General features: G+C 34.6%; 2 protein-coding genes across 5 annotated transcripts; both read left to right on the top strand.

Moving 5' to 3' along the window:
• LOC109704675 (12-oxophytodienoate reductase 7) lies at positions 418-5817 on the top strand. 2 transcript variants are annotated; one of them, XM_020225447.1, is made up of 5 exons: positions 418-707; positions 814-963; positions 2311-2441; positions 3595-3777; positions 4965-5817. In XM_020225447.1, exons 1-5 carry the CDS (start codon positions 643-645, stop codon positions 5618-5620), a joined length of 1185 nt encoding a protein of 394 aa, XP_020081036.1. In that variant the 5' UTR covers positions 418-642; the 3' UTR covers positions 5621-5817. The 2 variants fall into 2 exon arrangements, with proteins under 2 accessions (XP_020081036.1, XP_020081029.1); XM_020225440.1 differs by lacking the exon at positions 418-707 and having other exon boundaries at positions 786-963.
• LOC109706821 (probable signal peptidase complex subunit 2) lies at positions 7242-12857 on the top strand. 3 transcript variants are annotated; one of them, XM_020227827.1, is made up of 6 exons: positions 7242-7406; positions 7539-7690; positions 7825-7906; positions 11214-11356; positions 11732-11811; positions 12590-12857. In XM_020227827.1, exons 1-6 carry the CDS (start codon positions 7314-7316, stop codon positions 12601-12603), a joined length of 564 nt encoding a protein of 187 aa, XP_020083416.1. In that variant the 5' UTR covers positions 7242-7313; the 3' UTR covers positions 12604-12857. The 3 variants fall into 3 exon arrangements, with proteins under 3 accessions (XP_020083416.1, XP_020083417.1, XP_020083415.1); XM_020227828.1 differs by having other exon boundaries at positions 12585-12857; XM_020227826.1 differs by lacking the exon at positions 12590-12857 and having other exon boundaries at positions 7244-7406; positions 11732-12091.

Genomic DNA, 22575 nt, shown 5'->3' with positions numbered 1-22575 from the left:
TTTAGTTTTGTTTTTCTTTTTTTATTATCAATTTTATATATATATATATATATTTTAAATCAGAGACAAAAAGTTAAAATTAAAGAATACTAAAGTAAATATTTGATAAATCTAGATGAGTATCTGAAGTTTTTTGTATATAATTTAACAAAATATTAAGAAAAAAATTACTGAAAAGATAAAAATAAAACCACAGGGGGGGCAAATTGATACACTTTAAATTATAGAATACTAAAGTGAGAAAGTACGAAACCACATAAATTTATTTAAAGTTATCCCTAATTTTTTTATCAATTAATTTAGAAATTAAGTTTTATCTATTTTACCTTTTGCGTAATATCTGACTCTACTAGCGGAAGGGATGTACTGCTGACATTTTTCTTAAATGAGTGGGGGGTTAAGAAAAGGCGAGTGACGGTACGCGCTTCTCCTTCCACGCGCCATCGCTGGTCCTTTTTATTCATTCCCCTCCCCTCTTTTTTTCTCGTATTCTTCTTTTTCTTCCATTCAATTTAATTGGCCTCCCCTGAATTAACATACCAACCCCTCTCTCCTTCTCTTTCCCCCAGTTCAATTCATCGCTTCCCCTCTCTCTCTCTCTCTCTCTCTCAAATCAAATCAAATCAAATCAAATCAAATCAAATGGAAAAATCACCGGATCACCGTCCATCCCTCTTCTCCCCCTATCAGATGGGCCGAAGTAACCTCTAAAGAAATAGAATCAGTGGAGATTTTTTTTTTTTTTTTTTTTTTTTTTTTAGGGATTAATTGTGGTTTTCCGAAAATACCCTCGTTCTTGTGGGTTAACTAGTGCTGCTGCAGGGTGGTGTTGGCGCCGATGACGCGGTGCCGCGCGCTGGACGGGATCCCGCGGGACGCCAACGTGGAGCACTACGCGCAGCGCGCGACCGAGGGGGGCCTCCTCATCACCGAGGGCACCTTAATCTCGCCCACCGCCGCGGGGTATTTTCGTAATCTCGTATTCGCTCTCGTTGCTTCAGGAAGTTTCTACAAGCACCTCGAAATCCTTTTCTGATATAAAGTGAATTTAGACAATTTTTCCTTTTTTTTTAACTTTTAAAATACTGTATTTATTAACGGTATATTGTTAGGAAGTTTCGCCCCAGCTCAAGAAGGCCTAGGCCCATGGATATTTCACAAATTTTGGGCATTTATTTCAGAAGCGAAAACTTTTCTTTCTCAAGGAGTATGATTAGGGAATGCAATGGTTAGGAGAACTATAGAATCAAAGAATTTTTGTTTCATATTGGTGGAAACCGTACAGAACCTATCTGAACTATGGACCATTTTGATTCTACTATCTAATTTTTAAATTTGCTTGATTTGAATCAACTGACGATACTTTTAGCTTTCGTTATTATTCTTCGTGTAATTCTCGCAACTATAAATTCATTAAAGTAAGTAATATTAACTTAAATTTTGAAGTTAAAGTACCATTGACCGACTGAAATTAAACAAATGAAAAGATTGGATAGCCGACTCAAAATGGTATATAGCTCGGGTGAGTTCTTTGCATCTTTACCTTGCATATTTGATACACATGGCTTGTGATAACGGCATTGGTAAACATGTACATGTTATCTTATTGCAAGTGGGGAAATAAATTATGCTTCTCATCTCATTGTTAATGCGAATCTAATGGTGGCCTCCTATGGCATGTGCTAACGGATTTACAAATAGATTCCCGTTGAATTTGAAATTTCGAGAACTTGGTCGGGTCAAAGTTTTATTATGATTCTCTCTTTCTCTCCGGTGCGTGACTCCATTTTCGCACGATCTTTTCTACTTCCTAGTACTCGTGCATTGCGTGCGAGCGGAACTCGGAAATGAATACATGATCCAAGCTCTTCAGATCTCCATCTGGCTAATTTGAACTTTACATTCACTGTGACCTACATGTATGTTGTGATTAAATCCAATAACATTAGGGTAGTAAACCAATGCGGATTACCAGCGACCAATCAAATATATATGTAGTGACTAATGTAGCAGTTACCTAGAATAGCTGGTTTCAAGGGACCAAATGTCGTTATTATTATTATTATTATTATTTTTTAAATCGGTATGAACTTGGAGCTCTTTAGTTATTCTGAAATACAAATTGAACATAATGCCTCAATGAAAGTGAGTTTGATAATTTTGTTGCCAAAACTTTCTCCAATTTTTGAAGCTTATTCTCTAAAGTATGTTCAATTGGATTTTTTATTTTTCATTTTTGAAGTTCCATTAATGTGATTAGTCGGAGAAATCAAATTGAGATGCTTATGCGAGCTCTTCTGCTTCATGAAGGTTTCCTCATTGCCCTGGGATTTACACGAGAGAGCAGATAGAGGCGTGGAAGAAGGTGGTGGACGCCGTCCATGCCAAGGGAAGCATCATCTTTTGCCAATTATGGCATGTCGGCCGGGCTTCTAATCCTGGTTAGTTTCATTATAATGTCTCTATCAAAGTTCAATAAGGGGGCTCAACTTAGGCTTAAGTTTATTGATGAATTAACCTTCATTATTTGAAAATTTGTTTCCCAAAAAATTGAACAGTGAAGTTCGATCATATCATCTTATTCAAAAAACAGAAGTTTGTCCATAGGATGACAGGATGTGCGGTTAGAATGATAGTAATTTTCTAGGATTGAGTGGGTGGTTGGTTGAATAGTATAATACAGTAGCCGAACTCATAAAAAATTAGAAAAAAAAAAAACCAACCCACCCGGCGGGTGGGACGAATGAGTCAGTCGCATCAGTTCCACCCATTCGATGAATGGAAATATATGATATACACTTTGCGAAATATACTAGTAGTATGAGTTCGGCTACTGTATTATTGATATTACTAAGTTTTTGATACTATCGAGTTTTCTAATTTTTTATGTTGGATTGACAAAGTTACGAGGGCTCAGACCTATAAGTTTCATTAAGCAAAGAAGCTTATAAGAACTTACTGAGATGGCTAATAACTCAAACCTATGGGTTGAGATGTATAATATACGCTCTTAACTGCAGTGTATTGGTAGGCATCTGAGTAGGGATGCAAATGGATTCGGATTAGTGGAGCTTCCACCCCGAATGGGACAGTAAGTGAGAAGAAAAAATATAAAAAATATAATTCATCTCGAATCCGTCCCGATCCGCCAAGTAAATGGAGTCCGTCCCGATCCGCCAAGTAAGTGGAGTCCGGCTAGAATGATAGTACTTGGGCATGGTTTCGTTATTATACTTTCTTAACTTAAGAGATCTTTATTTGCCAAAATCCTTTCAATTTAGGGATACAATATCTGTTTTATGTTGCTTAGAAGTTTGTCACAATGAGATGAATTCATTTAAATACGATACCGCAAAGTACAAATAGTTACACAAAGTTACACGCTCAATGATAGCATTTGTGTTTGCCGAACTCATTTTGACTTACGTAAGTAGAAATTTTACACCGTAAGTTCTCCGTCTTCTGATTTACCTCAAAATTTTGGTTGGTGAACGTTGTCATGGAAAGTGAGATTTACAGTAAAGAATAGAAAATCATCATTTAATCAAGTGCACATACAAAACTAACTAAATTCGCCCATTCACATTTCAACAGTGTACCAACCTGAGGGTGCCGCTCCGATATCGTCGACGGATAAACCGATATCGGGGAGGTGGAAAATATTAATGCCTGACGGTTCCTACGGCAAGTACCCGAAGCCCAGAAGGCTTGCAACTGCAGAGATTCCAGAGATAGTCCAACAATACTGTCAAGCTGCGCTAAACGCGATCGAAGCAGGTACGAGAGTTACCTCCCCAGTTCTAATTCCGTGGATTAAATGCTCGCATAATGCTATTCTTGCGTTACGATGTTATTTTTACAATTCGTGTAATATACTGGTTATAGATTTCGTATCTAGATTTAGGTGATTCACGCCTCCCAGCTAGTGTTACTTTACACGCTTTAAAATGTGTGTTTACACTAGGCGAAAGTCGCCCAAATGCTATGCCCACTTCTAAAAGTAGATATGAGTGCAATTTGAATTGTGAGAAATATATCACATCAGGAATGGTTAGTTCCTCATACTGTTTAAATCGACCAATCTTGTCGATTCAAATTCTACTCTTATTTACTTTGGAAAATAGACGCAGTATTATATCCATATTATTATAGGCCATTTTGAAACGCACCGATAAATTTTATTTATTTATTTTTCATCGGCATTCCTCAACTTATAATTATTTAGATTGCTTTTGATTTATTTCGCCAAATTGATTTAGAGTACTAGCTACCAATTATAATCAGTTACCTGGCAGTTTCATACAAAATTAGTGGAAACAGCTTAAAAAGTAGGGACAATTGCTTATATAAATTTTCCACTTTTTGATTTATCTTTTTAGAAGGCTAATATTAAAAATATCTTTTTTATATTTCAAATTATTTCAAATATATATATCTCTAAAGTTAAATTTTGTTAGCAATAGTAGCTATTTTCATGAAATTATTATTTTGTCCTTTCAAATATATTTTTTACTATCATCAATTTTTCTTATTTGTCCTTAAGTTAGGGCAAAAAAAAGTATTTTAATTTTAGACCTCTTCAAATATACCCCTCTACTATCAATAATTTTTTTTTTTTGTCCTTAAGTTAAGGATAAATGAGATATTTTGATTTTTTTTTTTTAACTCAGGTAAATATTTAACTCACGTTTAATTTGAGATAACTTAATGGTGATAACTGCAAAGATTTTTTAAATAACGGAAGAACATATGAGGGGTATATTGAAAACAAAAAAAAAGTAAGGATAAATTAGATATTTTCAAAATTTTGAGGATTATATAAGCAATTATCCCTTATAAAAATATATATATATATATACACGCATTTGAGGTGCTTTCTTAAAATATCTTATAGTCGGGGGTATTTCATGCATAAATCTTCGCTCTTTATTTATTATTATTATTATTATTATCAATAACACCAGGTTTCGACGGGATCGAGATCCACGGAGCCCACGGCTACTTGATCGACCAGTTTCTGAAGGACGGGATCAACGACCGGTCCGATTCGTACGGCGGTTCGCTCCCGAACCGGCTCCGGCTCCTCGACGAGGTGACCCGGGCCGTGTGCGCGGCGGTTGGGCCGGACCGGCTCGGGGTGCGCGTCTCCCCGGCGATCGACCACCTCGACGCCTACGCCTCCGACCCGGCCCGCCTCGGCCGGGCCGTCGTGGACCGGCTCAACGCGGTCCAGCGCGACTTGGGCCGGCGCCTCGCGTACCTCCACGTCACCCAGCCGCGGTACACCGCGTACGGCCAAACCGAGTCCGGGCCCCACGGGAGCGCGGAGGAGGAGGGCCGTTTGATGCGGGCGTGGAGGGACGGATACGATGGGACGTTCATATGCAGCGGGGGTTTCACACGGGAGCTCGGTGTGGAAGCGGTCGAGTGCGGGGACGCCGATTTGGTCTCCTACGGTCGGCTTTTTATCGCCAACCCGGACCTCGTCGACCGGTTCAGGGCGAACGCTGGTTTGAACCGGTACAAGAGGGCCACATTTTACACGCACGACCCTGTGGTGGGTTACACGGATTATCCCTTCTTGGGTGGTGCCTCTCCACCTCCTCGCCCACGCCTGTAATTTTGTGGGGTTTAGTTTTATGGAATAAATTTGTTCTAGTAAGGCATGTTATTGTAACGGTTATTATAAACATTAGTGTGATATTGGATGTAATTTTTTAAAATTATGACGTGTGCAAGTTATGTAATGTGACTATGTGAGAGGCTTTTCATTTTATGAACTTATTAAAATTTTTATGATGGGCATTTTTCCTGCAATCCAATGTCATGGTTGTGTTCGATTTGTGCTCGAGCAATCAATTAACTCTCATCTCAACTTTCCTTGTTGGGTTTTAGCACGTGTTAACGGGAAAAGAAAGTGCGATGAAAATAATTTACTAGCTTGTATATGAAATATCATATTTTATGTTATCGTAATGTATGGATTACACTATAGGTGTGGTTGGTTCAAAGTCGAAATCGGAATTGGAATCAAAATATATTAGAATCGGAATCGGAATGACTCATTACATAATTCTGTTTGGTTCATCACCTGAATCGGAATCGAAATAAATCATTCCCATTATCGATGTTTGGTTCAGACAGATATAAAAAACATAATCAAATTAATGTACTAACATTATCTTTATAATATATTAATTTAAATTCAAATTAAAAATTAAATATTAAAAATTTACATCAAAATTTTAAAATAATATTAAAATTTTAAATTTTTTTTTAAAAAAAAAATTAAACTTTGAAGTTGGATGGATAATTCAAAATATGAAACTAAATTTTGATTTATTTAAATTTAAATTTAGAATTACAATTTAAATTTTAATTTGAATCCATAAATTTAATTTAAATTTGAAATAAAATTGGAATAAAACTTTATATAAATTAAAATTTAATTTAAATTCAAATTCATAAGTTAGATTCGAAATACTTGATTAAATTTTAATTTTTAATTTAAGTTCAAATTAAAATTTAAAATTATATATTTAAATTTTAAATTTTAACTCATATTTTAATTAAAAAAGTTGAAAAAATAAATTTAATCCCAATAAATATCCATTTCGCCCCAATTTAACTTCCAATCTGGCCTCCTAGCTCGGATTGAAAGAAGAAGTGATCAGGGAATTCCCACTCAACTCGGGAATTGGAATCGGAATGGAACTCCCACGTACCAAATATCAACAAACGGATTCACTCATTTCGATTCCGATTTCTATTCCAGAGTGAAAAAAAAGCGAACCAAACACGCCCTATATTTTCTACAGTCCTGTACAAGAATAGAAAAATATATTTTTGTCTCCATTTCGTTTTGACTAGTAATGTTAGATTGATTTCAATAATAAATGGGTTCTTAACATCGAAAATGTCTAGAACAATTTATATTATCGTTGTTATGCACTTATGATCTCATTAGATTGGTGTACACAAGGTCTTTTGAAATATCATCTTATTTTTCGAAAACCAAAACCAATGATCAGCATCACTAAAGTATACTTAAAAACAGGCATTTTATCATTTTTTGATATTTTTCGTGTATATATTATATTGAAATTGATAATTTTTTAGCGGTAAAAAGAGGACAAATTTCACACGAGTGGGCCTTTTAGGCCCAATGGGCCTACACGATGGTCGTCAATTGAAGCCCATCAGAAACGGCTCTTCGTGGACTAAAACCCTCTCTCTCTCCTCTCACTACTCTTCTTCCAAGAAGGAGACTCGGTAACGTTCGAAAGAGAAAACGAAGAAGGGGGGCGAGAGAAATGGCGAGCACGGGGAGCACCAAAAACCCTAAGAAGGCGAACCTCCTCGATCCCCACTCCATCAAGCACCTCCTCGACGAATCCGTCTCCGAGGTAAACGATCCCCTCCTCTCTCGATCTATCGATCGATCGATCGATCCATCGGTAGGGTTTCTTTCGATCTCCCTCGATCATGGCGTTCTCTGGGGTGTCTTAGGGTTTTTAGCGTGTTGAAAACGTTTTCAGGTCGTCACGAGCCGAGGGTACGTGGAGGACGTGAGGCTGAGCAACGTGAGGCTGCTGATTGGATCCATCATCATCGCCATCGCGCTCCTCGCCCAATTCTACCCCAAGAAGTTCCCCGAGAACAAGGATTTCCTCATCGGTTGCATCGGATTATATCCTTTTTGTTTTGGTGTATTATGGCCTATTTTGATTCTATTTTGTGCTGATGTAGACCTAGGGTTTCTCGACCTCGTTGCTTTTTGGCGATTGTTGTTTTTCTTGATTCATGATTCTTTGATTCGGGCAAATATATAGCTTTCAACGGGCTGTTGCAATTCATCAGCTACACGAAGGAGAAGAATGCGATCCTTTTCACTTACCCTCCTCCCGTGAGTTTTTCTTCTCCGTTTTTATTGTTAATGAGTTATAAAAGTCTACGATTGGATTGTGTAATCTTTTGTAGTGCGATTCCCAAGAGCCTTGCGGGAGAGAGCCTTGTGCATTGAGTTGCTAGTCCACTTTAGTTGCCATGTTGTATGCTCTTTTATATAGTGGACTGATCTATCAGTTGTCTTGTTGGGTGTTTATGGACTCATTTCGAAGATCTTGGGAAGGTCTCATTTTGAAAAAAGATTATTTTTTCTTCAAAAATAGTTTTTTAATGTATTCTGAAGAAGCCAGAGCTGTTTGGATTAAAGATCTTGAACGCTTACACTTTTTTATATGTTATGAATAATTGGGCCCATGTGTTTATTGTACATAGTACTAGGTTATTGAATAGCCTAAGCGAGTTGTTAACTGTTTGGCAGACTAGTGCTTTTTAGTTCATTAACTACAAATGGAACTTATGCCTTCTTAATGAAGATAGGGTGTCAACCAGGAAACTAGTCTTGTTCCTATGTAGAATTTGTGATGGGCAGATGCATGTAGGATAGTTCCTATAAAAGGGGAGTATGGCTCTCTGACCCATCAAGGTTAAACTGTAACAGACCTCGATGTGATAATGAGTGGCTCGTGAATGCTTATTAAGCTACTTGCTGAAATTTTGCCTGTTGGTGATGGTGCATAATGCAGTACTTAGTGATGCAGGAGGATACTTTAGACGATGTCGATATATTTAACGACTGATGAAAATTTTATAGTAGGCCTTCCGATTTATCATTTTTTTGGATTGCATATTTTATGGTGGATTGTTTGAAGTTTTGTTTTGAGGTGATGCAGTACTTGTGTCATAAATGGAGTTGGATATTATTAGACAAATTTCCTGGATTAGTTAGAATTTTGTTTCCTCACCTCTTTTTTTTCTTTCTTTTCATGTTGATGCGCATTAGGCCATCAATACTTATGCGCGAGTTAATTGTAATCTCCCTTATTTTCCATTTGTTACTATGTCATGCAGTCCTACAAATTTGCAGATGATTAGGTCAATAGGACATCAACTCTTGTCCACTTTATTGTCTCAGTATTTCTCTAGACACGTTTGCTGGTATGTTATGTCGGAAGAACTCTATTAGTGGTGAATTTTGAGGGATTATAATAGGAACCTATCTGACCTAATGCTTTACTAATTAGGAGAGATACAAGCTAGAGATTATAAGATAATGGATCAAAAAGTATGCTGAAGTAAGCTTTAATTTGAGTCTAAGGAAAAAAATTAGTTTCAGCTTACTGATACCTTTGAAATTGATTTTTATGAAAGCAATATTTTGTAGCCAATGGTTTATGATAAATGTCAGTCATTACATGGTTGGTTGTACATGTGCTTGTATGGAAAGTTTGAACGGTTGTATAACTTTTATTTGGATTGTTTCTTTCTCAAGCTCATGAAAGTACTTAACCGTCCGCTGTGTTTGCTACCATATTTTTTTGTCTGATGATTCATTTATAGTTGATTTCTTTTTGATCATGTGCTATGTCTATGCTTTATTAGCTAGTAATCTGTTGTAACAGAACTTAGGTAAGGCCATGCCAAAATCTCAAGCAAGATATTATCTATCTGTGCATATCTGTGCATACCCACCTAAATGCTTACGAGTTGGTTGGCATAGATTTGTGAGGCCAACACTGGCTAAAGAATGGACCCAACAACCCACATGCATTTCAGCTAATTAGATGACAAAGAAAATTTAAATGATGAAGTGCCAGTCAAAATTTGTTTTACAAAATAAGTTGTAATCTTGCTACAGTGGCTTAGAACTTGTATATCATATCTGTTTTGTGAAATTTTCTACTTTGTTGTGTTTTTTTGTCAGTGTGAGGCAAGGATTTAAGTACCGTGGCACGGGGTCGTACTGGAAACTTGCTGGCATGGTACGGCACGGTGCGTGCCAAGCCGTGCCGATGCGTGCCGGTCAAAAAAATTCTTGTGTGCCGACACATAATAGCATGAAATATTTATTTTCTTTAGCAACAAAATATTCTAACTATTTATTATGTCTTTTTATCACATCTTTTGAACTTTATTAAGAAAATTACTTACTAATTTAAAGAATAGAGGGTTTTGAGCTGTGCCATCGGCACGGGGTCTGTATCGTACCGGTATTTTGTTGGTACGATATGGCACGGTAGATACGACCCGTGCCAACGGGCACTTAAAACCTTAATGTGAGGTCCCAAATGGCTTTTCTTTTGTACACCTGATGGTTTAATTATATTGCGAAGCTTATTTGTCCGAGAACAAATGTATGGTGGTTCGACTTGGTTAGATTCTATGTGCAGGATAAGTTTGGCATTTATATTGTGAATGTCGCCAACTGACGATGTTGTATGCTAAGTTAAAGAAAGTCTGCCTATTGTCATATTGCAATTTCAGGATTCTTATTTGCTTTATTTAGTTTTTCAAATTAACGGTGTCCGTTATATTCAATGTCTTTGGCTGAACCGATGTCCATTTGTGGTGTAATTAAACTCGACAGAGATTACTTATGGATGAAAATTATATCTCCTAGATAAACTTCTCCTAATATCAAGATGAACTTAAAAGTGTAGTACAAGATTGAGCGGTTACAAAGTTCTTGCATTTTTAAAAGCTAAATGTTATGAAACACTAGTTGCTGCAGCTTTTCGTATAATCATATTAGAGGAGTTGGGCCTGTTGTAGGTTTAAAATCTCAAGATTGTAGTACTAATGTCTTGTCTAGAGAGAAAAATATCAAACAACATGTTATCTCAGTCTGTGATGGTCGAAAGAGACAGAAATATTTGATGCTTAATTAAGGATACTGTTGTAGTTTGAGGATAGATCAACATGATCTATGACAAGGCCTTCACCTCTCAAACAAAAAATCCCTTGGACGGAAATCTTAGAAGGGTCTTTTAGCCAGGAAACCCTTTCCTCGAAACCAAATTGACAGCAACTAAGCTCTTCCTGGGAAGTGAAATTGGCTTCTCCTCTTTCACATACACCGAGCAATTTATTCATGCATAACCAATAAGATTTCTATTGGCAACTGTATATTATCATATTACATCTTAGTATTGTAGTAAAGCATGATATTTATTGTTCATCTTGTTGTCAAAAGGGCACCTATTGCTTTGATAAAATAAGGGCATATATTTTCTTCTCTCTATTGTCTTTTGTGGACCTGCACTAACATAATTTCTAGTGGTTTATATACCCATGTTTTAAGTACCGCTGATCTGATTGTGTTTCTGAAACAAATTTCTGAGGATTAAGGTTTCCTTGCTTGCATGTAGGGATCCTTCAATAGCACCGGGCTGGTTGTGTCTTCAAAACTGCCAAGATTCTCAGACCAGTACACTCTTACAATAGCCAGTGCAGATCCAAAGTCCATTTCTGCAAATAAACCTGTTCAATTTACCAAGAGCGTGACCAAATGGTAAGTGTGCGATCCATTTGCTCTTGTAAGAGGAGGCATTACTAGTTTCCTGCAAATGTTTCTTTTTCAAGAACTGTTTCTTCTACACTCATGACATTAGTTTATTTTGTATATAGCTAAATAGCAGTTTGACCTAAGAAGTATATCATATTATTTTTGGTTGGGAATCTGATTCACCTAGCTCAGTCCAGGAAGGGTAGTCCCGGTCTAGCATGATAAAGGATAATTACTCTTTTCGTGCTCAAGGCATTATCTTAGCACTTATAATTAGGAATTTAATTTGGTTTGGAAGAGCTTCTGCATCACTCATTCAAATTTTATGCTGTCTATGCTAACTATTAATTTTCATGATTTGATTGTATGCTATGTTGTCAGGTTTACCAAGGACGGAGTTCTTGCGGAAGGTCTGTTCTGGAAGGACGTCGAGAGATTGATTGACGACTACAATGGAGAGCGTAAGAACAAATGAATTTTAGAAGGTGCTTAGGAACGTAGTAGTGATCATCACCGCTAGTGCAAAACTTATTTCTCTCTCATGCTCACCCTATTAGAGATTTACAGCGCAATGTGAAATGGTGTTATCACCATCATTTGGAAGTTTTGGTTGCATAGCTTTCCCGATGCCAAGTGAAAAGATTATGCTTTGTCAACCGATATTAAATTAAGCGTAAGATTTTTGTAGTTGAATCAAATATGACTTTGAGCTTATCTTGTGCACTTGGTTTCTTGCTTCCATTTTTTTCATCATTTAGCATCATTAGAACTTGATCCTTGAAAGCATATTGTGCGTGAGGAGTTTCTCGTAGTGTCGGGACACCATTAGTCCAGTATACTCGGCAGTTTGCTACTTTGATTGTAGGCTAAATTTTTTTTTCTTACAATGGCGCGTGACACTTTGGTCATCAAATTTTAATCGGTAGTAATTAAATTTCTAAAAACATCTTAATCATTATCATCATCAGTCACAATATCGTCATATCTCTGCTGCATCAGCAACACATTACTATTAAATTTGCTCAATCAGAGCATGCAATTTAATTGCAAAATTTAAAAAAATTGAGTTAAAAATTATAACGAATTAAAATTTGAGGATTGACGTGTCACGCAACTCAAATAGTATGGGGACCAAAAGTATAATTTATCCTTAGATTATATTATATATGTTAATGTTAATAGCATTAGTGTATGCCAATTTAATTTTTACTTAGGAATTCTTGTTTTATGATAGCTTAGAAGCAGACTGCTAAAGAGACTGGGAATTGCAGCTCTGAATTTCTTTATTGCTCCGCATGAAAACAGCGGTGCGCACTTCCAGGAAGAAATGGGAGCAGAATTTGGGTTCAAGTGGTTAGGTTTTTAAAGTGTATAGGGATTTTCGCTTCAATGATGTTTGTTTTTGTAAAGAAAAAACTTCGAATACCACTCTCGTGGTTTCGCACTTTCTCACTTTAGTATCTGTGGTTTAAAGTGTATCAATTTAATACCTTATAGTTTTATTTTTTTTATTATTTATTTAATTATTTTTTTTGTTAAATTAGTGATAAGGTTAAAATTAAAGGGTACTAAAGTAAATATTCAATAAATCTAGGTGGGGTATTTGAAGTTTTTTATATATAATTTAACGAAATATTTACGAAGGAGCTGACGAAAAGAAAAAAAATGAAACCATAGATACAAATTTCACACTTTAAACTATAGGGTACTAAAGTGAAAAAGTGCGAAACTATATGGGTGGTATTTGATGTTTACCATTTTTTAAAACAAGAAAGTTTTCATGGACATTCAGATTTTACTTTTATTTGCTTTCGAGAGTGGGCAAAACATTATCTGACGGAAAATACTTTGCTTATAAATAAATTTAATAATATCTTATAAATTTCATAACTTAATGGTTAGATTTTAACATTGAAACTATAATTCATGCTTATATTCTCGTAATTTATACTTTTCACTAATTAAATATTGTCACATATATAAGTTTGTAAGGTATTCTAAAATTTATTTGTATGTATAGTATTTATACTCTTAATGAATTGGGAACCAGCAAGAGCCCTCCACATCCCACGAAAAATTCTAGAATGCAACGGGTATATTGGTAACGTGGCGTAATAAACCAATCAAATGTCTCATTTTAGAGGTATGTCTAATCATGATTATAAAAAAATATTTTTATTGTACTTTTGTTTGAAAAAAAGGAATATAATTGATTTGTTATTGGCGACGTGGTGCAAGTGTGAACCCACATGGAAAATGGCGGTGTTCACTACCCCAGCTTGCACGTGGTCCACGAGGTGGCCTTCGATAGCAAATGGGCTCCGTTGCCACCCATTTGTTTTCGATGATAGAGCCTCCAAATCGACGATCAGTACTGTTGAACATGATCTATACAATTGAAGTGTTTAGAAATCAAATTTCAAATCTTTTCGACATCATTTGACTAATGATCAAAGGATTTCAAAATTTGTAATTTTAATGGTCGATATGATGCGTTTTCTTGTTTAACAGCGTAAAGATATCCAAATCAATTGAATGTTTGTTAGAAAATTCTTTAAATAATTTAAAACAAGATCTATACTCTTGATCTTGATTACAAGACTCCTATCATCATTTTTTATAGAATATTCATTTTCAGCCATTCATTTTTGTGTCCACTCGATAGATAAGAGAACAATATCGAAAATATATGAAATTTAATTTCTAAACACTTCAAGTGGTATAGATCATGTTCAACGGTGCCGATCGTCGATTTGGAGACTCCATCATCGAAAACAAATGAGTGGCAACGGAGCACGTTTGCTATCGATAGTATTCTAGCTCAACTATATATATATATATGTATATATATGTATATATATGTATATATATATATATATATATATATATATATATATATAATTTTATTTTATTTTTTATATAAATATATTGTTATATAATATTTTATTTATAAATGTATAACAATTTATTTTGGGAATCAATAAAAATAGTGCTTTTATTTCAATTAATTTTTTATTTTTGGAGACTTTAGGGACCAAAAATAGTTCTTTAGTTTTCTTTTGCATATCAATTTTGGTCTCTAAAATTTACAAAATTTTCACTTTAGTCCCCAAATATAAAAATTCAAAATTTTAAATTTAAATTCAGAATTAATCTTAAAATTAAAATTTTGAACTAATTAGTAATTAGAATTTTGAGCTATAAGTTGAATTCAAAATTTAAATTGAATCTAAATTTTAATTTCAAACTTAAATTTTTTAAATTTTGATTTCAAACTTACATTTTGCAGATTTTGATTTCAAACTTTAATTTTTTTTATTTTGATTTTGATATTTGAATTTGCATTCAAAATTAAAATTTTAATTTAAAGTAATATTAATAATTATAATAATTTACTATTGTATTATTTTTCCGCCGCATCGAACTTATTAATCGGGAACCCATACATGTTTGAACTGCTCTCCGCATTCAGCGTAAGGTCTGCGATAAATAATATTTAAAATAATTAATGCATAATAGAAAAAAAATAATGTTAATAGTTATAATAATTTACTATTGGATTATCTTCCCGCCGCGAAGCGCGGGCCCCTTAACTAGTTACTCTTATTTGACACAATTCAGCACTCCTGTCAAAACCTAAAAAAGTAAGCAAAATTATTTCATTAAAAGAAGAAAATTGGTGAAAGACAAAAAATAGATATAATAAAAGTAACCGGCGTATAGTTGGTTAAGAGTTTGATGATTGATTTTGGAGCCTCAAGTTTGATGTTTAATTTTGTTACATTTCTATCTGAGTTTGTTTTTAAAAATAAATAATATCTAATGTACTTTTCAAAATATAAACAATATATTATACATTTCTAATTGATTAAAATGTTCTTATTAATTCTTAAAAATTTCTTCAAATTATCTCCCTAACCCTAGGATTTACTAATAAGATTTGAAATTTAGAAGGGTATTTTGAAAATAGAGGGATAAATTTAAAAGTTTTGAATAGCTGTGAGGGATATATAAGCAAAAGCCCCTAAAAAGACATTTAAAATTAATGAAACCAATAGCTTACTACATTTCAATCAATACATATATAAATATAGAATATAGCTGGAATGCTATTAGTAACAAACGAGCTTCGTTGCCACTCATTTATTTTCTAGATACTTCACAAGAGTATAAATCTTATTTTAAAGCGTTTAAAAAATTTTCTAACTAAAATTCAATTGATTTGAATATCTTTACGCTGTTAAATGAGAAAACATTTCATATTGACCATTAAAAAATAAATTTTAAAACCTTTTGATCATTAGGCCAATGATGTCAAAAAGATTTGAAATTTGGTTTCCAAACATTACAAATGGTATAGATTATGTTCAAAGGTACCGATCATTGATTTGGAGACTACATCATCCAAAACAAATGAGTCACAACGAAACCTGTTTAGTATTGATAGCTTTTCAGCTCAACTCTTTCTCTATATATATAGAGTTGAGGTAGTATTTTGGGCCTTTAAAAAAAACCGACCAAAAGAATACAGAAAGGGGGTAAAGAAAAAAAAGCAAAGACCAAAAAAAGAGTCAAGTTCAAAGCTTTTCATCATTTCCCATAATACCCCGGTGGTGCCACAGGGTCTTCATCAGAAAGGCTCTCACTATTACCCAGACCAGCTGCACTAGTTCCGGGTTGTTTGAGCAATGAAACACATTTTTCTAAACTACTGGCCATCTCATTCCGCTCGGAAACAAAACGCTCTTTCTCAACAAGCAGACTATTATTATAGTAGCCTTTTAAGAGGCCGTAGTTGCTATATAAGCGCTTATATTTACCACGGAGAGCAAGGTAATCCGCAGAAACTCGGTCATATAGATTCTCGTAAAACTTTCTATCCTCTAAATTAGTATCATTTACCTCAAACAAAAATTCATCACGTAATTTGGCAACAACACGACATGTAGCATTTTCCTCTGCCTCATCGACAGTAGAGGAAGCCGCATTCCAATATCGAATCAACTCGGTAATTGAATCTAACCTAGAGATCTCAACATCGGCATACACACTAAGTAACCCTTCGTCTTCGATAGGAACACCATATACCGACACCGCCACAGAAAATCGGTGGCAGATGTCGCGCAATAATTTTCGAAAACTAATTCTAACTACTACAGCTGACATCACTGCACAACAAAAAAAAAGAAGAAAAATAAGCAAAACAATTCATAAACCAAACACCAGTAACAAAGAAAAAAAGGATAAAACATATAACCTGGCCACTACAGAAACTAACCCTTGCAATTGTTCCGCCATATTGTTACCACCAAGAACATGCAATGACAGATAGCAGCAAAAAGAAAAAATCAGAGGACAGAAGGGGAAAAAATGTAAGGGAGAATAAAAAAAAATGAGAAAACCAATAGCCCACCGCTGCAAAAAGCAGTCCTCGCAATCATCCCACCGTTTCGCAACCATTAAGTGCAACAAACACATCCACATGCATCAAGAAAAACCAAATAGTAAGCACAGGAGCAATCAGGGATATGTATATATAAGCACTTGAGGTTCTGAGGTTTTCTATCCAGCATGGAGCACTGTTGAGCGCCAACCGCCAAGCTACAAATACCAGAAAGTAACAAAGTAGAAGGAGAAAAAGCAGAAGGAATAGAAACAACCAAGCAGAAGAGGAGTAAAACAGCATCCAATCACTATTTATAGACAACAAAGCAGAAAGGACAAAATCAAGGTGTGCAGGGTGGCACTGAAAATGCCTGCAGGACACCCTAACACCCACGCGCCACGCCGCAAGGACGGCTGCGTTCACTGGAGAGAAGTTGACCCTCGCCATCAGCATAGCACCCCGGACGGGCCATAATGAAAGCATGGCAGCAACAGGACAGAGCATTAATGAGGGAAAAAAAAGGGGAGGGACGAAGAGACAACTGCCATTTCGCATGAGGGAGGGGAAAGAAAATGCCCGCAGGACACCCCAACACCCGAGCGCCATGTCGCAAGGACGGCTGCGTTCATCGGAGAGAAGGTGATCCTCGCCACCAGAATGGCACCTCAGACAGACCATTAATGAAAGCATGGTGACAACAGGATAGGGCATTAATAAGAAAAAAAAGGAGACAGGGGAAGAGACAACCGTCATTCTGAGGGAGGGAAGGGAAAAGACAGCCGCCACGCAGCTGGGCCGCGGGGGAAAAGGCAAGCCAGTAGACCTAATGAAAGCATGGAGGCGACAGGACGCCATGCCGAGGAAAGAAACAGCCGCCATGCAGGAGGGAAAGGGGAAGAGACAGCCACCGTGCCGCTCAAAAACGCCGCTGCGGCTGCGGAGGAAAAGGCAAGGCAACGGAACCGAGTCGAGAGAGGAAAAAGCGAATCGGCACCAAGGATGGGACACAAAACCCCCTTTTGTTTTTCCCAAGGATGGGATGCAACAGGCACAACACGACTTTTGGGCTCCCTGAAGGCCACCTTTTGTTTTCCCTCTCTTTTTTTTTTTTTTTCAAGGATGGGACCCGCCAAACCCAGGGAGCCCAGCTTTAGGGTTTCCCTTTCATGATATGTATTGATATGAAGTATTTACTATTAATTTTTTTTTACCATTGAATGTCTAGAATTTAGTGAGAATTAGTAGAATAGTTAATTCAAGAATAAAAAAGTTGATAGTAAATACTATTCATATAGTATCAATAGTATTCTATTTTCACTATATATATATATATATATACATATATATGTATATATATATATATATACATATATATGGTATATGAGTATACATATGTATATATATGGTATAAATATATATGTGAATATACTTATATACTGGTATCATATATGTATATAATATTACTTAATATATATATATGATTATATATTATACATATATATGACTATATATATTATATGCTATTATATTATGTGATATGTTACATATATATACATATATGTATATATACATATATATGTATACATTATATATATACATATATGTATACATATATATATATATATGTATAATAGTATGCAATATAATATACATATATATAATATATATAGTATGTATACAGTATAACATATATTTACATATATAATATATATATATATACATATGTATATATATATGTATATATATGTATATATGTATATATATATGTATATGTATACATATGCATATATATATACATATACATATATATATACATATACATATATATATACATATACATATATATATATATATGTATATATATATATATAGAGAGAGAGAGAGAGAGCTAGGCTGGTATACTATCGGTAGCATGGAGGCCTCCGTGCTACTAAGTTGTTTTCAATGATGCAGCTTCCAAATCGACGATCGGCTCCGTTAGACTTGATCTAAACTATAAAACGTATTTGAAAACTAAATTTTATAATTTTTTGGCCTTATTTACCTATCAAACGAGTAGTCTAAAAATGAACGGCTGAAAATTAAAATCTCATAAAAAATAATAATAAAAGACTTTAATTTAAGATTAGAGGTACTGATCTTACTCTAAATAGTGAAAAGAATTTTCTATAAAAATTTTATCAGATTTGGATTGTTTTACACCGTTAAATTCACAAACGCTTCACATCTACCATTAAAATTGTCTATTTTGAGACCTTTGGATCACTAGCCAAATGATGTCAAAAAATTATGAAATTTAGTTTCCAAATACTTTTAATAGTGTAGATTAAGTCTAACGGAGCTGATCGTCGATTTGGAAGCCGCATCATTGAAAACAACTTGGTAGCACGGAGGCCTCCATGCTACTGATAGTATACCAGCCTAGCTCTCTCTCTCTCTCTCTCTCTCTCTCTCTCTCTTCTCTCTCTCTCTCTCTCTCTCTAAATATATTATATATATATATATAGAGAGAGAGAGAGAGAGAGAGAGAGTCCAGCTGGGATTCTATCGATAGCACCATACATTTGGTGCTATTAAGTTTTCCACCGTTAGATTTAACCCTTTGACTATTTTCACCCGTTAGATTATACTATTAAATCAACAACTCACTCAATCCTAGGGGGCCAACATTATCCTAACCATACATTTTTAATCCAAGGACCGAAAACCTAATAGCACCAAATGCTTGGTGCTATTGATAGTATTCCAGCCTAGGGTTGAGTAGATGGTTGGTGTAATAGTAATGATCTAAGGATAAAAAAATAAATAATATATATTATTAATAATATCCTAGCTTAATCGACAGTCTCTAACGCAAGTGGCAAAGGGCTTGGTGGTTAGTACCCCAGGTCCCAAGTTCTGCAAATAACATGCTACCTATCTCTCAAAATAATAATAATAATAATAATAATAATAATAATATCCTAGCTTAGCTATAGAATTCTGCTACTATACTCTTATAAATATAAACATTTTTGTACTCATAAGTTTTCAGCTGTTAAATTTATTCCTTTGACCATTTCCACCCGTTAAATCATACTATTCAACCATCCATCCACTCAACCCTAGGGGATTACTGTTATCCTAACTGCACATCCTTTGATCCAACGGCCGAAAACTTATGAAAACAAAAGGATCTATATTCATAGAAAAATAGTAGCCCTACTCCTATATATATATGACTAGGCTATAATACTATTTATAGCACTAAGTCATTGGTGTTATTAAGTTCACGGCTCTTGGATAAAAAAAATGTGCGGCTCCTAGGGTTTAGTGAGTGGTTGATAGAATAGTATGATGTAAGAGGTGGAAATAGTAAAAGGAATATATCTAACTGCAGAAAATTTAATAGCACCAGCTTTTAATAGCACCAGCTGTTTGGTGCTATATACACTACAACAGAATTAGGTTATAGCGACACATGTTTGGGACACTTTTGTCTAAGTGTCCTATTTATGCAAAAATTTAAAAAAATATCTACTAATGTCTAAATATAAAGCCGAATCCAACAAAAAATAAAAGGTTACTCTACTCAACCCACCCAACCCAGTCCATTTGGCCCGATTACAAACAGAAAAGAAAAAACAATGAAAAATCGATTACCATCGATCCCCTCTTCTCCTTTTACTCATTCCACTGAAATCCTAGACGAAGGACCCTTCCTTCTCGTCCTCCTCCGCCACCGCAGCGAACAAGGTAGAGTTCCGGCGGCTGCTAGATGCTTAAATAAATGTTGCTAAATTAGCAGCACTCTTTTTAAGTTATAGCGACACTCTTTAACTGTCACTATATACCTAACGACCCCACATATAGCAACACTTTTGAAAAGTGTCGGTAATTTAGCCAGCAACACTTTTTTGACCTATACCGATATTTAAAAGTGTCGCTATATGCCGTTTTTGTTGTAGTATATTAAATAGCATTATAGCCGGACTCTCTCTCTCTCTCTCTATATATATATATTGAAAATCTCATTGCAAATAATAGTGAAAAGAGTAAATTTGTATGCTTTAGATCCTAGCACATGACTGAAGGTGCTATAGTGGAAGCTTAATCTCCTGAGAATATTAAAAAAAAAAAAAAAATCAAATTTTATAAAGTCGCTGGCATTGTTTAAACCCCCGGTTAGTGTGTCATCCCTACAACCAGTAGTTTGCTCTTTGCCAGCCAAGCAAATGCCCTAATTTGGTACTGCGAAATTGGCGGTTAAAAAGTCTAACATCAGACACCTAATGAAAGAGTGGCAACCACAGTGGTTGGAACTTCTTAGTCAAAGTAAGATGCACCCTTACAACTTCAACACTTATGTAAATAATCACTTTTTGTTTTAACTTTCGAATTTGGTAATTAGATTTTTCAGAGCGTAGTAAACTACTAAACAGACGCTTCTATCTATTCGATGTTATTATTCAGATGGAAATACAAGCACGTGAGGCTATAGACTATCCATTCTTTATGTACTTATATCGTTCGTCTTCACGCAAATAATATATATTCTTATATGCTCGATCAACACATGATTATATTTCTATTAGAATAGAAACACTAATTAGTTTGAAAAGATATCTATTTACTAATTTTTTATACTTCACAAAGTACACATCTAATTGCGAATATTGAAAGTTTAGATGATTAATATCGAAGTGGCTAATGTTTAGAGGTCTCCACAATATATATTTTTTTTTTAGCAATACAATTTGGTACTAGTTTGTTGCATGGGAGGAAAAAAAGAATTGATATCCCTCCACATGCTATGTCCGGTCAATTTATTGGGCTTTTACTTACACTCGTTTTGAGAGTGTTGGGTAGTTGATTAATATTTAATGGCATGATGGTGGTTACGAAATGATTTGATTAGGAGATGAAACCTACCTTAGGAATATATATTCTCCTGCATGTGACAAAAAGTGGATCACCCAATAAGAAAATTCCCCTAATATAATATTGTGCGCAATTTAAAAGGATCTCTCATTCTCTTTTTGACATCTTCTTAAATATATATATATAGCAATAAATCTCTCAACTGAATTATGAAGATTTTTGCAGTAAAGGAGATGTTCCATGCAAGGTTTTAAATCGAGTAATGTGTAGGCATCAATTTGATTATGATACCAGTCGAAGATTGGTTCTCCATCTGTTAGCATCTTAAATCTTCTTCAACATTCTAGATTTGGCATGATTTGGCGGCGAGAGCTTTGAATTTCTTTATATCATTAAGTAGACACTCCATTTCTACCACTAAAATTATAAATTTTGCAATCCTGACACGTCAATGTTGTTAAAAAAATTTAAAATGTACTTTTTAGATATTTAAAATAATTTAGATTATAGATATTATTTTTTTAAATATTTCAAAACTAATGAATAATTAATAAATCTATTCTTTTCTGCATTAAAGGAGGGTTTGGGAGGACCATAGGATGACACGTGTCCCCCTCCCAAACCCTCCTTTATTCTCTCTCTACTATATATATAAATAATATATATATATATATATAATATAAAATTTTAAATTTTGATATCAAAATTTAAAATTATGATACTTTCATATTTTAAATTTTTAAATTCCAAATTTTATACTGTAAATTTTAAATTTTAATTTTAACTTATAATATTTATTTCCAATTTTTTAACTTCAATTTAAATCTCTAAACGCTATGAAATTAATTAATTAATTTTAGTAATAATACGCGTAATAAATTGCATAATAAAACCTAATAGATGCAATTTAAATCATGTGAAATATCGTTGGATAAAAAAAATACATAATTTAAATTTCAAGAGAAAAATTTTAGAAATG

This window comes from Ananas comosus, linkage group 2 (assembly GCF_001540865.1).
Source record: "Ananas comosus cultivar F153 linkage group 2, ASM154086v1, whole genome shotgun sequence".
Lineage (NCBI taxonomy): Eukaryota > Viridiplantae > Streptophyta > Magnoliopsida > Poales > Bromeliaceae > Ananas > Ananas comosus.
Note: the sequence above shows the minus strand (reverse complement) of the source record. Positions and strands in the feature narration are given on the sequence as shown.